The sequence below is a fragment of the Anopheles aquasalis genome, chromosome 3, assembly GCF_943734665.1.
Source record: "Anopheles aquasalis chromosome 3, idAnoAquaMG_Q_19, whole genome shotgun sequence".
In the NCBI taxonomy this organism is placed as follows: domain Eukaryota; kingdom Metazoa; phylum Arthropoda; class Insecta; order Diptera; family Culicidae; genus Anopheles; species Anopheles aquasalis.
In genome coordinates, this window is record NC_064878.1 from 60,901,049 (window position 1) to 60,915,004 (window position 13,956).

At 48.1% G+C, this 13,956-nt stretch overlaps 2 protein-coding genes across 2 annotated transcripts; both read left to right on the forward strand.

Moving 5' to 3' along the window:
• The first annotated feature begins 6,411 nt into the window (after window positions 1–6,411).
• On the forward strand, window positions 6,412–8,123 carry LOC126575261 (protein artichoke-like). Its single transcript, XM_050235875.1, has 2 exons — window positions 6,412–6,516; window positions 6,590–8,123. Exons 1-2 carry the CDS (start codon window positions 6,491–6,493, stop codon window positions 8,031–8,033), a joined length of 1,470 nt encoding a protein of 489 aa, XP_050091832.1. The 5' UTR covers window positions 6,412–6,490; the 3' UTR covers window positions 8,034–8,123.
• A 3,494-nt stretch (window positions 8,124–11,617) lies between these two features.
• LOC126577489 (uncharacterized) lies at window positions 11,618–13,843 on the forward strand. Its single transcript, XM_050239155.1, has 2 exons — window positions 11,618–11,753; window positions 11,857–13,843. Exons 1-2 carry the CDS (start codon window positions 11,725–11,727, stop codon window positions 13,736–13,738), a joined length of 1,911 nt encoding a protein of 636 aa, XP_050095112.1. The 5' UTR covers window positions 11,618–11,724; the 3' UTR covers window positions 13,739–13,843.
• Window positions 13,844–13,956: the final 113 nt, after the last annotated feature.

The window sequence follows — 13,956 nt, forward strand, 5'->3', positions numbered from 1 at the left end:
AAGAAGGTAAAACCCGAGAAGAAAAGGAAAACAAAACGTAAGATTTACTCCCGCCCCTGGCCCCAAGAATCCACAGGAAAGAAGAAGGAAAAAGAAAAAAAAACATTTTTATACGCAATACAGAAAACCACACATTGATGTAATAAAATTAGAAAAGAAAAAAAAGAAACAGAAAAAAACACAATTGGAAAAGAGAGCGAGACAGCGGCGAAGTTGTGAGGCAGAGCAATACTGCCGGCTCAACCAGCTCAACAACCACGTGTACAGTATTAGCGAGCCATCATCACGTGTAGCAAGGTGGGGCGAATTATTCTCCCCCTCCCGTGGGCAGGGATGTTGTGCAGTACCTATTTTAGATCAAATTTAGCATTAATCTGGCATAAATCATCATCACACAAACACATCACACCGCGAATGCATCCATCAACAACCACCGTTCTGCATTGAGCACAACAACTCTCACATCATGGCTGCAAGCACGTACGCACGCACGCACTCGCGATGCTGCCTGCTGCTGGCAAGGGCGCGTGACACACATAAACACAGAAAAACACACAAAAAACGACAACTCCCTCTTCTAAAAAAATCGAAAAAAGAAACAGTGAAAAACGATGTGTCAAAAAATAGTATTAACCAAAGACTGGATAAATTTTTAACGTGTATTTTAAAAAGAAAACCGAAACAAAGTCACATGGTGGAGCAGCACTAAAAATAATGATTGACTGCGGATGCAAAGCGAGCAGGGGCTAGGAATGGTTCAAGCAACATACCGCGGCATGCTCAGTAGTTGTCCTACAGATACAGAGAGAGAGAGAGAGAATGAGTATCATTTCACCGTTTACCAGGTCACCTGCAAAGCGCATTTTCTGATCAGCAGATGTTTCCGTTAGAAGCAAAAACACTAACGATAAAGACGATCACACTAGCAATCCCGTTGGCTTTTTGGTTCCAAAAGTTATGCTCGATGCAACAGCAAATGGTCACGAGAGGCATAAAGCATGGGAATTTTTCAGCACGAAAGCATGGACTTGGCTCGCGTTAGAGTAGTTTGAAACCAGATTGAAAGGTTATGGATGAGGACATATATTTTTGAAACACATTTTCGCAAAACAGATAGTAACCACGAGTACGAGTAAGTTGGTAGCACGACGAAAAACAGCCACCAACAAAACCACTCAGACTTACACTTCAGATACACATTGAAACGTTTCCATTTGAGTTTATGTTGAAAAACGGGATTAAGTCACACAAATTACAAAAGAACTGGCTGCACGTATGGCTCCGAGCGAAAGCTTGACAAAAAGAAAACCACCAAAATAACCGAACATTGACACTGTGAGAACCGTTTCGATTCCATTTCTTACCAAACCAACCAACCGAACCCATCAAATCCGGTGCGGTGTTCCATCGGTTGGTTAACTTTTCTACAAAATAAGTGGCTAACGAAATGAGGGGACGACGAATGAATGAACGCAAATACAATAAATCAAGAACGAAGAAATCGAATTTTATAGCAAATCAGGCTGCAGGGTGGGGACAACATAACTGAAGCATTCCAAAAGCGGCGTGACCGCGACTTGGCTTCCCATTTTTCGCGCACTCCGCACTAAACCCTTCCAGCCCCATTTGTCTCTTTCTTCGTTTGATGTTGTCGCTAATTTTTTCGAGTGTGCTTTATGGCGGTTAATGAGTGTTTGTATTGTGTCTGGCCATCCGGCAGCTTCGTGCTTCCACCTTTCCAAGCAAACGCTTCCGGTTCGTTTAACGCTGAGAGGGTTGATCGGAAGAATAAGATGGACATGCGACTGATTGCCGATTTCTTGGAGCAAACGACAGGGATTTCATCATAAGTATGTGTTTGAAAAGCGTGCAAGCGGGAAAAGAGGAAAGAAAAACCGATCCACCATTGATTAGCTGGCGTGCTCTCGCCATCTCTCTCTGTCGCTCTGTCTCTCTTTATCTCTCTCTCTTACTATTCCTTCTTTTTGCTGTCCTTTAGGGCAACAAGCTCAAGATGTGGCTCGATGTTTAATCGCTTGCAGTGCTCGCTTTTCCGTGTCATTAGCCGCGCCTTGATTTGGTCACTTGACCATTTGAGGACACTTTCGTTTTTCGTGCTCTTTGGTCACAGCCAAGCCACCCAGAAGATGCTCAAAACTGTGTACATACGTAAGCACGCTAGCATGTAGCCGGAACCAGGACCCCCACATCCCGGTCTGTGCAGCAGCAAAGCAAACAAAAAAAGCAACGGCAAACGGCGGAAGGTCACCGGGCCACTGGGTAGATAAAGCAAATAATTAACCTTAAGTACATAAGTGATATTTTGAAGTAGTTTGCAACAACAACAAGAAAAAAAAAACCCGGGATACAAATCGCGGCCGCGAGCATCGAGCAAAAGGTCGTGTTTGAGGCAGGACGCGATCCGACGAAAGTGCGAGCAGCAAAAGTGAAGTGAAGTAAGGAACGAAACATTCCCCCCACCCCTTTCTTATCCCAATTGGCAGTGCAGCGTAGGCAGGACGAGCAGGCAGGGCAGGGCAGGGCAGGATCGTGGACGGAAGCAATTTGTAAAAGTTTATTAGTAGACAGAGCCGAAGAGCGCCATTAGCTGTAGTGTCGGGTCGCACGCTGGGGGAAAATGGGGGTTGCGAAAAGAGAGTTGCTGCACATAAGCAGAACTAGATGAATTTGCATGTACGATAGCGAAAATTGTATCAAATGCAACCCCATCATCCCCTGATAACGGCAGGAACAGGATGCGAAGAAACGGGAAAGAAAAGCGAGAAGCGAAAGAGCGAGCGAGAGAGTGCAAGGGAGAGAGAGAGAGAGAGAGAGAGAGAGAGAGAGAGAGAGAGAGAGAGAGAGAGAGAGAATGTAAAGGAAGCTATTTTTTATGAGAGTTTATAATTGTAATTTTGTGTCCTAGTTGATAGGTAAGAGAGCTGTACAGAGAGATAGAAGAGAGAGAGAGAGATGTGTGACAAGAACATGAAGAAAAACTCTGCAGAGTTCGGTTTAGGCAAGGAGGAAACGATTGAGCTTCGCATTCGCCAACTGCGATCGTACCGATCGGAAAGGAAAGTCGTGAAGTGTGCTGGCGTGCTATGTTACAAAACCATTTGTGTTACCGCTTCGTACGTAATTCACAGGGCAACTGCCATAGGTTTGTTGGTTAGGGGAGGGTGGGCCGGTGGATGCACTACTTGCATATGCTGGCAGGATATGCTGGAACGGGAATTGCATCTAATACAAGTACACCAAGCGTATCTCCGCACATACACCTACGCGTACGCGCGCACACTAATGCTTTCGGGGAATTAAACGAAGCGCTGCATCAAGACACACTTGGATCACGATCAAGAAGCAAGCGTAAGAGGTAAAAGAAGCAAGGGGGGAAAATAGGTGGAAAACCTAAAAGAAAATAACGAAAAAATAAAAAAGGGAAGAGAGATGATAGTTCTAAACCAAAGGATCGGTTAGTACACCGAACAATTATCTTCCGCACTCCCGTTACTAAATGTGTCGATGCTTGTGCGTCTGCGCGTGCGTGTCTGTGCGTTGTGCCAGTGCGGTGTTTCCGTTTCCGGCGCCAAAGGCTTGTTTCGCTGCTTGTTATTCAATGGAAAGTGATGATGAGGAAAATGATGTGCATGTGTTTAAGTAGGTGTGCGTATAAAGCAAAGAGAGGAGAGAGAGAGAGAGAGAGAGAGAGAGAGTTCAATGATATCAGTAAGGTTGAGTAAGCAAATATGTAAGTTCCATTCGTTACGTCACGTTGCCATGTGTTTTTTCGAATATATATTTAAAAAACAAAAAAAGTAGAAATGCTAAGTACATGATCCTTCATTCGTCCCAACATCCCACACAACCACACACACCCTAATTCCCCCTCCCGCCCCTTCACTCCCTCACGAGGGAAGGGGAATCGCATTTTCCTAGAACATTATTGCATTATCGCGAATAGTGAGCGCGCACGGCGTGCAATCGTTTAGTAAATTTAAGGAGACAAAAGTGTTAGTAAATGTTTACATACCCCCCCCCTTTTCCCCGCACTCCCAACGCTCCTCCCCCCCCCCCCCCCATAAATTCTACGACCAGCCACGAACTCTGGCGAGGAGGGCTGTCGTGTTTTTTCTTCATAAGAAAATGTATTCATTCTACGTGTTATTCATTGTTGGCTAGCTCCCACCCCAAAGGAAAAGCGCTGAGGCGATGGGATGGATAGCAGGACATTAAATGTTACCGAAATCGAAGCGTCGCCTCGGAACGCCATTCCGAAACCTTCCTCCTGACCTGATCACCTTCGCTTGCTTCCGGAAAGTTCTTGCGCCCCAAACGCCCCCCACCCCGAAAAAACACTTGGTCCCTCAATGCCTCGTATATCCGTTATTGGCGATGTAAGGTTTTGATCAATTGAAGCAAAAGGCAAACAAACCAATAAACAAAAGAAAAAAATGGAATGAAGAAGAAAAAAAAACAATCGGAAGCGTAACGCGCCGCAAAAGTGTTTAAATTATTCTTATTCTTAAGGCTTTTAAATCGATAATTACACCATTTTATCACACCCAAACACACCCTCTCTCACTCGTGGATATCGCGCGCAGACCAGCCCGCCAAGCCATCTGTTGGCCACAAGAGTCCGCTAGTCTGCGGCTGAGACGGCCGAGAGGAAGGGATCGGAAAATCGCAAGAAAATGTTTTCATTTCGTCGCAACGACTAGCAGAAAATGCCGTGAAGGGATAGAGCAGGGGCCGGTGCAGGGTGGATATTGGGAGTTGATGAGGGGGGATTTGTTAAAAAGCCAGCCCCACCCGGGGCAAGCCATCCTGGTGGTAACGATGACCCTAGCACACGGGGGGATCATAAGGTTATTTGTAGAAAGTAGCAAGAAGCGCAGGCAAAGGCGAGGATGAGGATAGTGGTGAGTGAAGGGGGGAGGGGATTTAGAAAAATTTTAACAAAAAAAAAACGAAAACAGCATCGTGAGAACATTAGATACACGCAGTACACTGACACGGTGATCGCAGGGCCAACTAGATCAATGAGGGTTGAGCTGAGGTTATGCTGGATCCGTTTCCCGTCAACAGAAGGCCATAATGTTTGTAGTGGCTTAGTATTTGCAATTTCCTTGGGTGCTTCCGTTTCCATTTTGCGAATATGTTACGCACAGCTACGCGCATCTAACGCCATGCCACACTCACATACAACTATCGATACCATGCCGATGGTGCAGCTTGTGTTGTTTGCTTGCGATTATTCAGGCGATTATCTAGAACGGTTCTCCTGGCCCGGTCTGGTTATGATTATTTCAGTCCACGGCCATGGTAAACCCACCGGAAGCGGTGGCGCACGAGCAACAAGCAACAGGTGGTAATTATTGGTGAATGTGAAAGAAATGGAAGCTCGAAAGATTCAGTTAGATTTAGCCAAGAAAATGGAGAAAAAATAAACTGAAAACATCCCCATAAGCATAGGAGAAGGAGATGGGCGAGAACATCCTCGGTGGTTTGAAAAGAGGGTGCAAGTTGTGAAAAAAAAATAGAGAGTGGAGAAAAAGAGAGAAGACACGTGCAATGTAAAAGTGAAAAAGAGAAAAAGATGAAGAAGAAGAAAAACAGGTGCAACACAACAAAAAAAAATCGAAAAGGAATTGTAGCTTATAACTCTGCTATGTGCATATTAAGTTTAAGAATGAAAAAGAAAAATAAACGTACGTTCCTGTTACAAAAACAAAACCAAAAATGGCCTTATTCGTCTTATTTACATCGCAAGGTAGGTGTGTGATGACAGAAAAGGCACTACAATGAGTAGCAAACACTACAAAGATGGTAACCTGTTATCAATTCATTACTGTGGTTTACAATTTATTACTTTCGATATTTTAGATTATTTTGTTTACACTGGCTCGGTTTATTCTTTTACACTGTAACTGGCGAAGATATTTGCCATCTTGTTACCTTTTCAACTAACATTACATTTATTTTTAAAATTCTGCTGAAACACCAGCTCATTAGGATCATCGAGTGCAAGCGGCGCGCAGGAGAATGTTTCACATTCGAAGCGCGGTTCCAGCATGAAACAGAAGATGCATCAATTCCCAACCTTCCGCATCGAAACCTCGTTAGGAGGATCGACTTCAGTGAGCCCGCGAGCCAAATCGAGGGCAACCGCGGATGCGATAAGTCAGCCGTCTTGGCGAATGAAACGTTGCAACAATCCACAATCAAACCGTGGCCCAATCGATGGCACGGGTCGTGGTAGAGGAGGAGAGAAGCGTTTGTGAGTGTTTTGCCTTGGACGGACGTCAAGCGTTAGCGTTCTAGCTGATAAGAATGGGCGTGCGCCACACGTACCACACGCCTGTGTTTGCCTGTGTCTGTGTGTCCGAGTAGCGATGATCCCGCGATCGAATTCACGATGCTGCTGGTGGTGCACGCGGCGTGATCTGTCAAAGCATCGAATGGCAGATCCGGTGCAAGGTGGTAAGCGATGAGTCCCGATTGGTGGTATTGCTAGTGAGTATGGAAACAGTTTGGCAACGAAAAAATGCCCATTCACCTCCGTTTTTTACGCTGTGTACACTTCTAGCTTGATCGCGCTGAGCCTGCTGGCCTGGCTGGTCGATAGCCGGCGCGAAGCAAAGTTCAACTGCACGCTGACGGCCAACTACTACGACTGTCTGTTCCGGGATGTCGTGATACGCAGCGAACTGGAGGCGGACAGCATCTTCTTCGGGGTGCAGAACTTCAACGACACCAGCATCGCGTTCCGCGACTCCTCGATGGTGGTGCTGCCGAAGAAGATCTTCGAAACGTTCCCGGCCATCCAGTACCTGTCGAGCGATGCCTGCCACATCCAGAAGCTGCTCGGTGGTACGTTCGCGAATGCGCAGCGCTTGCAGGAGCTTCACCTGTACGATAACCGCATCAGTCGGTTGAACAATTTCGTCTTTAACGGTGCACTGCAGCTTGAGATACTGTCGCTGTACAACAACACGATCAAACTGGTCGAGGAGCACGCATTCGATGGGCTCGGTCATCTGCGGTTGCTGTACATGGACGAGAACCAGCTGGAGAAGCTGCCCGAGGGTGTGTTCTCGGGGCTCGAAGAGCTACAGATACTGGAGCTGCAGCACAATCGCATCAAGGAGATCGGTGAGGATCAGTTCGTGCTGTGTGTGATGCTGCGTGAGCTCAACCTCAGCGCTAACCAGATCAGCACGTTCAACATGACGCAGCTACAGTCGCTGAACAAGCTGGAAACGCTCGATATCGCTCGGAACTATCTGGACGAAGTGTTTGTTACCAAGTACGTGCGAACGCTGAACGCACAGGAGAACCAGATCAGCCGGATCGTGATTGATCAGGGAGATTTCTTCCAGCTGACGCATCTTAATCTTTCCCGCAACAACATCGCTAACATAAACAACATCTTCAAGTTCCGCAACTTGATCGAGCTGGACGTGTCGTACAATGAGCTCGTTACGCTCGATTTTGTCATCTTTGCGTTCATGAAGAACCTGAAGGACATCAAGCTGAACAACAATCGGTTGTGGATTCTGGACAATGGTATCCCATCGCCGGCCAAGTCGTTGCGTAGCCTTAACCTGGCCCACAACAAGTTCCTGTACCTTGATCTGGCCGTGCTTGATACCTTCCCAGCGCTCGAGTACATCTATCTGCACGGGAACGATCTGATCGATATGCAGATTGAGGAAATTGAGCAGCACTTCCCGTACCTGACGCTCGTGTCCTGCGATAACAATGATTGGGACTGCATCAATCTGATGCACATCGTGACGCTGCTCGAGCGGGCGTACGTCAAGTGGTCGAACGGAAATCGGAACTGTACGCGGCCGGAACAGCACCGGCTCATCTGTTGCACGTCGGCCGAGCATCATCTGCGCGAGAAGATCGTACGGTTGACGCGCGAGATCTACAAGTCGCGCAAAATGATCAAGCAGCTGATCATGGAGAATGCGGAGCTGCGGAGCGAGGTCGAGATGCAGTATCTGCCGGGCGATGGCTCCTAGATGGGGAGTGGTTGCGCGGCGTTTGGTTGGTTTTATGATAGGATCTTGTCAAATGATAAGTTTTTGAATAAATACGATTTACAATAAGCAGCCCTTCAACTTTCGATTACTAAGGAGGAGGGAGGTGAGGCTAAGGTGTTTAATTTTTTAGGGCATCTATTTTCTACATTTGTCTATAAGTGCTGATCCTTTCAAGAATATTGTGTTAAATATGTTTGGATTGTTCAAAGCAAAACTATCAAAGTTATTGATTTTTGAAAAAGACCCGTTTCCCCGTTTTTGGTACAATTCAAAAGACTTGCCCCTTAAGACACAAGCGACGAACCCGGTTTTATCGTTGACCAATCCGTTACCATCATTTTGTGATCACTTTTTCAACGGCAAAAATTTACCAAAAATCAATAACTCGAGCGGGCTGCCTAGTTGAACTTATATTCTAACAAAAATGATCTGATTTGTAAATCTCGGATGACCGATCACGCGGCTACGATGGACACCGGAAAAAAGTACCTTTTCTAAGTTACGCCTTCCTACGATGCGATGCCATGGATGAAGTTTTTAAACAATCTTCCCCAAAAAACAACGAAATATTTGTGAAAAGTTGCAGTTTAATATGACGTTCACTTAAAAAAAATTGGTTGAATCGTTTCTTCACACAAAATCGTCAGAAATGATTCTTTTTTGGACCCGGAAATAAGATTAGTCCCCGCTTAATTTGTTGAATCCGCTGCGATCCAGCTCAAATATAGTTAGTGGCTTGATCATTCAACCAGCTTTAATATTTGCGTCTCAAAAGACTGATGGAAAGCACACACCACAGGGGAAACGCTAGAAAAACGCTCAATCCAGCTCGTTAGACAGCTGGACAGCACTCCACTTTCAACCACTACTCGGGCATTGTGTCCACTCCAATAAAGCACACCTAGCAGCAGCAAACCCTCACACTTAGGGACCAAGGTTTTGCGAAAGTGAAACGTCTTGATTGAGCCCGGTACCTAGTTCCGCGTCCAAATCCAATCTCCAAACGGACGGAGCACGGCAGTGAAAGTGTCAACAGAGTAACACTCGCGAGTGCACGCGACGTAAGCTGCGCGGTCGATGACTTTACACGTCCAAGACTAAAGCGGCCAGCATCCATCCATTCATCGATCGATCCACCGTTGATCGATGGATGACGGATTCACGCTGTGCCACCGAACGACCGTTCGATTAACCCTTCCACCGATCCGTCCAGTCGTTCGATCCACGCGATGGAGCATGGATTCCATAGCAACGATCCAAGTAACCGACGCTCTGAAGAACACCGAAGGGTTATCGGGGACCGGCCTTAAGCCTGCACGTTACACCACGTCACAATAAACTCCCCATCGCCTCTACTGGCCACGAGACGTCAGGCCGGTGGCGAGCGCAACGAATGATTTGGTTAATTACGGTGAGCCGCATGCAAACAGCTGGCAAGCGTCACAGACGCACCATAGGAGGTCACCACCGCACCGAGGAGGAGGAGCAAAGGAGGAGGTGGTAGCCCAATTCACGCGGCGTACTTTTAATGGCATCGCGGCCAAACACCTCACCTCCCACTGTCGCCGGCTTCTGGTGCCGCTAGGGGCTTTCGCTTTTTTATTATTTGTTTTGTTCACACGAACCACGGCCATTTGGGGAGTAGGGGAGTCCGGCCCTGCAGGAGCCGGAGGCCTCGGAGGCTCTCGGTGGAAATCTGGACCGTGCGCTCGCCACTGGACCGAAGGCACTGGCCGGATGCTGCCGGCAGTTTGCGCTGGACCGCCGTAACGCGACCACCTAGCGGCCACCGGGGTTGTTGACGATGCTGTGCTGTGCAACGGGTACGCGCTTCCGGAACCGAACGAAACGGAACGAAACGGAACGGAATGAGTTACGCCAGTGAAGCACCAGACCGGGAGCGGGTCCGGGCAGTGCCGATCTCGCTCTGGTACGTGCTGCTCGCTTTTATCTTTCTGCTGCAACTCCAGCTGACGCCGGTGCCCGGTGCGGTGGCTGCCGGTGAGATCATGATCTGCAACTACGAAAAGTTTAACCTGTTCGATAGTATGTACCGACCGCGGACGGAGCAGTTCTGTGTGTTCAGTGACGTGTACCTCGGACCGGACGTCAAGGGTACGGACTTTTTGGCCAGCAGTCTCGACTACAAGCGGGTGGCCTTTACCAACTCCAAGTTCACCCAGGTGCCACCTTCGCTGTTCAAGAATTTCGATGACATTCGGGAACTGTACGTTCGGCGTTGCTCGCTCGAGTCACTGAAGGTGACGCGTCAGCTGGAGAAGGTGTACGCCGGCGGTAATCGGATCGCGTCCGTGCAGCTCGATGGAAATGCTTCAAACAGTTTGCGCGAACTGTACCTCGACGGTAACCGGATGCGTTCGCTGGCGAACCTGACCAATCTGCCGAATCTGGAGGTGCTTGTGCTGGAGAACAATCCACTGCTCGGTGACCTCGATCTGGCACAGTTCGAGCGCATGGAGCATCTGTGGAAGCTCGACCTCGAGCGGATCGGTATGACGAAGGTCCAGAACGGGCTGCAGCGACCACTGGCCGCCCTGAAGCGGCTCGATCTATCGAACAATGCACTGACGTACGTGCACGTCCGGATGTTCCGAACGTTTCCTCGGCTCGAGCACCTTTGGCTTCACGGTAACCGGTTGTACTTCCTGGAGGCGGACCAACTGCCACTCATGATGCCATCGGTGCGCAGTATCGTTATCGATGATAATTACTGGGGCTGTGGTCATCTGGCCGTGCTGGGTCAACAGCTGCGTGAGCGGGGGATCGTTATCCGCCACGGTGAGTGTCGGACACGGGCCGTCCATCGGGTTTGCTGCTCGGACGTAACGGATGTCGTCGATTTCCGGTACATCATCGAGATGGGTGTACGGCGCGAGGGTCGGCTGGAGCAGGATCTCCGTGAACTGCGCACCGTGGCCGGTCTGTTGCGCCAAGATCTCGAGCAGCTGAGCCACCGGTTGGGTGAACTGTCGGCTAATCTCACGATACGGCGCACCGAACCAGCCGAACCGAACGAACCGCCTGATCCGCTGGTCGATGGAGCGAGCAAGGAGTCATCAGCCGATGTCGGTGCCACCGGTGATGGTTCGGTGGAGGAGAGCTACGAGGAGGATAGTCGCAGCAACTGAGCCATGGCCCGACGAGGGGGGGGGGGGGGGCCGTCGTCCATTTTGTTTAGTTTTATTATTTAATTTATCCCGCGGAACGAATGAACACGCAAAACAATAAACTGTGGCGCTCGTGAAGATTCATTGTGTTTCAATTTGTGTTGGGTTCATCGGGATCGCTGAAAATGAAATGAAAATGAAGTCCAGCTATCAGCAGCAGCTATTTTGATCTGCGGTGCGTTGGTATTGGATTTGATGCTGCACTCCACTCATTGGCTACTTATCAGCTAGCCGAAAGCCCTCTGGACCTCGGGAGCTGCAGCATCGTTACACTCACACTAAGGGAATAGCGGCACTTGACGGTCGATGCGGGGGAATCACAGCCAAACGTGGGTTATCATAGGTCAGAAGGAAATCCCGCGAGAGAGTCCAAACGAATCAGCAAACCATCATCCGGACCCTAGTTCGAGGCTGCGAGGGTCTGCGCCCTATCAGTTGCGTGCTTCTATTCGTGCAAAGTGGTACACCGGTCCTGAGCACCGATGGCGAGCTTCAGGGCAATTATATTGAGGTAATAGTGCGTGCCTTTCGCTGTGATCGTGTTTAGTGCGACGAAAAGAGTCTGGTTCCTAAGAGGTGCTTTGTCTTTTTTTTTTTTCTTCATTTTCGAACAGTTTATGCTTATTGAGTCAGTTCTATGGTGGCTTCGTTCAAGGTCAGTATGGACCGATGACCGAGAGGAACGCCCCGACAAGAGGGCAAAACGGTGTTTACTATGGAAACCCCGAAAACGCCGCCCACAGAGAGGTTGAAAAACACATACGCATTTCGTGCAGGGAAAATGCGATAAATTACGATTGCCTTTTCAAAGATGTTCACATCGAAGAATCGGAAGCGGTATCCCCAGACCGCTTTGTGGATCATGGACGATCGTACACCACAGACGTCAAGTCTCTGGCGTTTGTCAGCTCCACTATCAGGCGATTGCCGAAAGAATTGCTGGCCACATATCCTTACACTGCATTGCTCAACCTTCGAGAAGTGCAACTGAGAGCGATCGATCGCGATGCATTTATGTATGGTGGACAGCTGCAGCAGCTGTATGTCGGATTCAATTCACTACCTTTCCTTGACCGTGGCGTGTTTGATAGTTTATCTTCTCTGGGAGCAATAGACCTAAATAGAAACCTCCTTTCGTACCTTCCGATGGATTTGTTTTGGAGAAACCCGTCACTGTACAGTGTTTCAATATCAAACAACGCTCTTACGCGCATCGAAGATAGAACCTTCATTTATAATGCTATCTTGGAGAGTGTCAATGTTTCTAGTAACAGTATCGAATACTTTGACCTGGGTCAACTTACTGCGGCGTATGAGATCGATGTCAGCTACAACAAGCTGACTCAAGTGAGGATTCCCTCAAGCTTGAGTAGACTGTTTGCCTCTAACAATCTCATCAACAGCATAGTATCAAATGGACAAAACAGAGAACTAAAGGAGCTGTACCTCTCGAATAACAAGCTAACGACCATTTCCTGGGCAGCATTGTACCCGGGATTGGAAGAGCTCGACCTATCGCACAACGAAATAGAAGAAATCAAGCGTGAGCATTTAGTAGCAGCAAATCTCACGAAGCTGTTGCTGAACAACAATCGTTTGTTCTCCTTCGATCTGAATCCGGTACCAAAGCATCTACGGGTATTGGATCTGTCTCACAATCAGTTGAGCTACGTAGAAAAGAGCACAAAGCTGTTTGACAGACTACATCAGCTGTACCTGCACAATAACGCTATCGTGGCGCTGAAACTATCTCCCAACAACACCCTACAGAACGTAAGTCTCTCGAACAACGATTGGGATTGCGCGAATCTGCGCACACAGCTCGGGATGATCAACCCAAATAGCGTTCAGGACTTGGATGTGCCCCCCTGCAAACATGGATACATTATGGAGAGTAGTTTATGCTGCAAGGAAACCGCCATGCCGTACCACGATCGATTGTTGGAACAGATCCACACGAACAATGTTTTTACGAGAGGACACAGAATCCAGTGTGAAGGTGAGCCGCATGCGATCGTCGATATTGACGAGCTGAATAAAGGCCTACAAACTGTTTCGTCCGAGTCACCCGAGGCACTCAGGGGTGAATTGCGAGAGCTGAAATCAACTGTTGCATCACTATCAGCTGAGAAAACTTCTGGACAACAGGAGCTGTATACTGTCAAGCAATTGCTTAGCAACAAGCTGCCCCGCTATGGCGGTATCCATGAAGGTTTCGACACAGCGCGAATGTTGGCGGACAAATTGATATCGCGCCTAGACGATCGCAAACGGCTCCGTGAAAGCAAATCAGCGGAGGGAAGGGAAGAAGCGAAGGCGAAGGAAACGGAAAGAGATGAACTAAAATCGTTTATTGATTCGTTGGAGACCATTTTAAAAAATAAGAAAGCTGTGAACCTTAAAATGAAAAAGGATACTGCCGAAACCACCCAGGAAATTAAAAAACTCCAAGCCAAACTGAACGCCAACGCGCGTTCTAGCCGCATAAATATCTAAAATGTTTCTGCCGTACCGAATAATTGTTGGATGCATTCCACACTAACCGGCGAACCATTGTACGGATGTTGAAAGAGTAATAAACGGAAGGTTTTACGGAAATCATTCGCGAGTAGTGTTGATCAATTAACCAACGCGTTAGCTCATAATCTCCTCGTATATTATTCCCGGGGATTCCCCAGCGATTGCTCCTTCAGCTGGTAAACGCAAGCAATGGT